We start from the raw sequence: 1,121 nt of genomic DNA on the forward strand, positions 1-1,121 counted from the left end.
GAATCAGACACGTGGGCAGGAATGAGGACAGGAGAGTCACCTGGTGAGGGTCTGCAGGCAGCTGAGAGCATCAGCATCCCCACCACTGGGCTTCACAGTCAGGTCTGAGCACCACATGGTTAGGCAGCCTGTACCTTTACTTGCAGATGCTCTCGAGATTCTCAGTTAACACCAGAGAATCCCCTTTACCTAGTGTCTGCTCCCCTAACTATCCTATGTACATGACTTTGAAAAGTTGTGGTAGGGCCCAGAAATCCCTCTATTAAAGAAATTCCGGCTGGAAATACCAAGAGTAGCTTCTCCTTTGCTGCATGACATCAGACTGAGGCTGCAATCCAGACTCTTCAGAGGTAGTGACTCTGCCCTTCATTAAGTCAGGAGATGGACTGTCATGTCTGTGCTGCTAGGGCTGAGGAAAGGCAAAGAAGATTTGTAGAGGAGCCTCCCTGCCCCTTCTACAAGCATTCTCATGACCTTCAGAGTCTAGCTGCATCTGAGAAATGCTCTCAGCAGATGGAGGCACCAGGAGGAGCAGCTGGGGCAGCCCAGCCTCACACTTCTGCTTTCCTGGGAGTTTATGTATGGGCTTGTAACACTGTGGGAGGGTAATTATAACCCTGTTGACAGTAATAAGTTCCAACATCATCAGCCTCCAGGCTGCTGATGGTGAGAGTAAAGTCTGTGCCAGATCCACTGCCACTGAACCTCGAGGAGACCCCACTTTGTAACGTAGATGCAGCATAGATCAGGAGTGTGGGAGCCTTCCCTGGTTTCTGTTGATACCAATTTAAATAACTGCTAACACTCTGGCTGGCCTGGCAAGTGATGGTGACCGTGTCTCCTAGAGATGCAGACAGGGAGGATGGAGATTGGGTCATCTGGATGTCACATCTGGCACCTGAGATGGGAAACATAAAGACAAACATCCACACTATTAATCATATTATAAGAGGACTTCCCTGAAGTGCCAGGCAGTACTGACCATACTGGCTGAGTAAATTCCTAGTGTTCTCCCTCCTTACCTGGGAACCAGAGCAGAAGGAGCCCGAGGAGCTGAGTGGAGGCCCCCATGTCCATGCTGTGTCCTGATTTTGACTGGCTCCTAGACAGGCGGTACGCAG

The 1,121-nt window shown here is 50.4% G+C and overlaps 1 gene segment (V, D, J or C); it reads right to left on the minus strand.

The window, feature by feature from the left end:
- Positions 1–575: 575 nt before the first annotated feature.
- LOC103583832 lies at positions 576–1,077 on the minus strand. The segment is given in 2 exon segments: positions 576–898; positions 1,023–1,077. Coding segments are annotated over 2 exon segments (378 nt in total).
- Positions 1,078–1,121: the final 44 nt, after the last annotated feature.

This window comes from Galeopterus variegatus, unplaced genomic scaffold, assembly GCF_000696425.1.
Source record: "Galeopterus variegatus unplaced genomic scaffold, G_variegatus-3.0.2 Scaffold29073, whole genome shotgun sequence".
Taxonomy (NCBI): domain Eukaryota; kingdom Metazoa; phylum Chordata; class Mammalia; order Dermoptera; family Cynocephalidae; genus Galeopterus; species Galeopterus variegatus.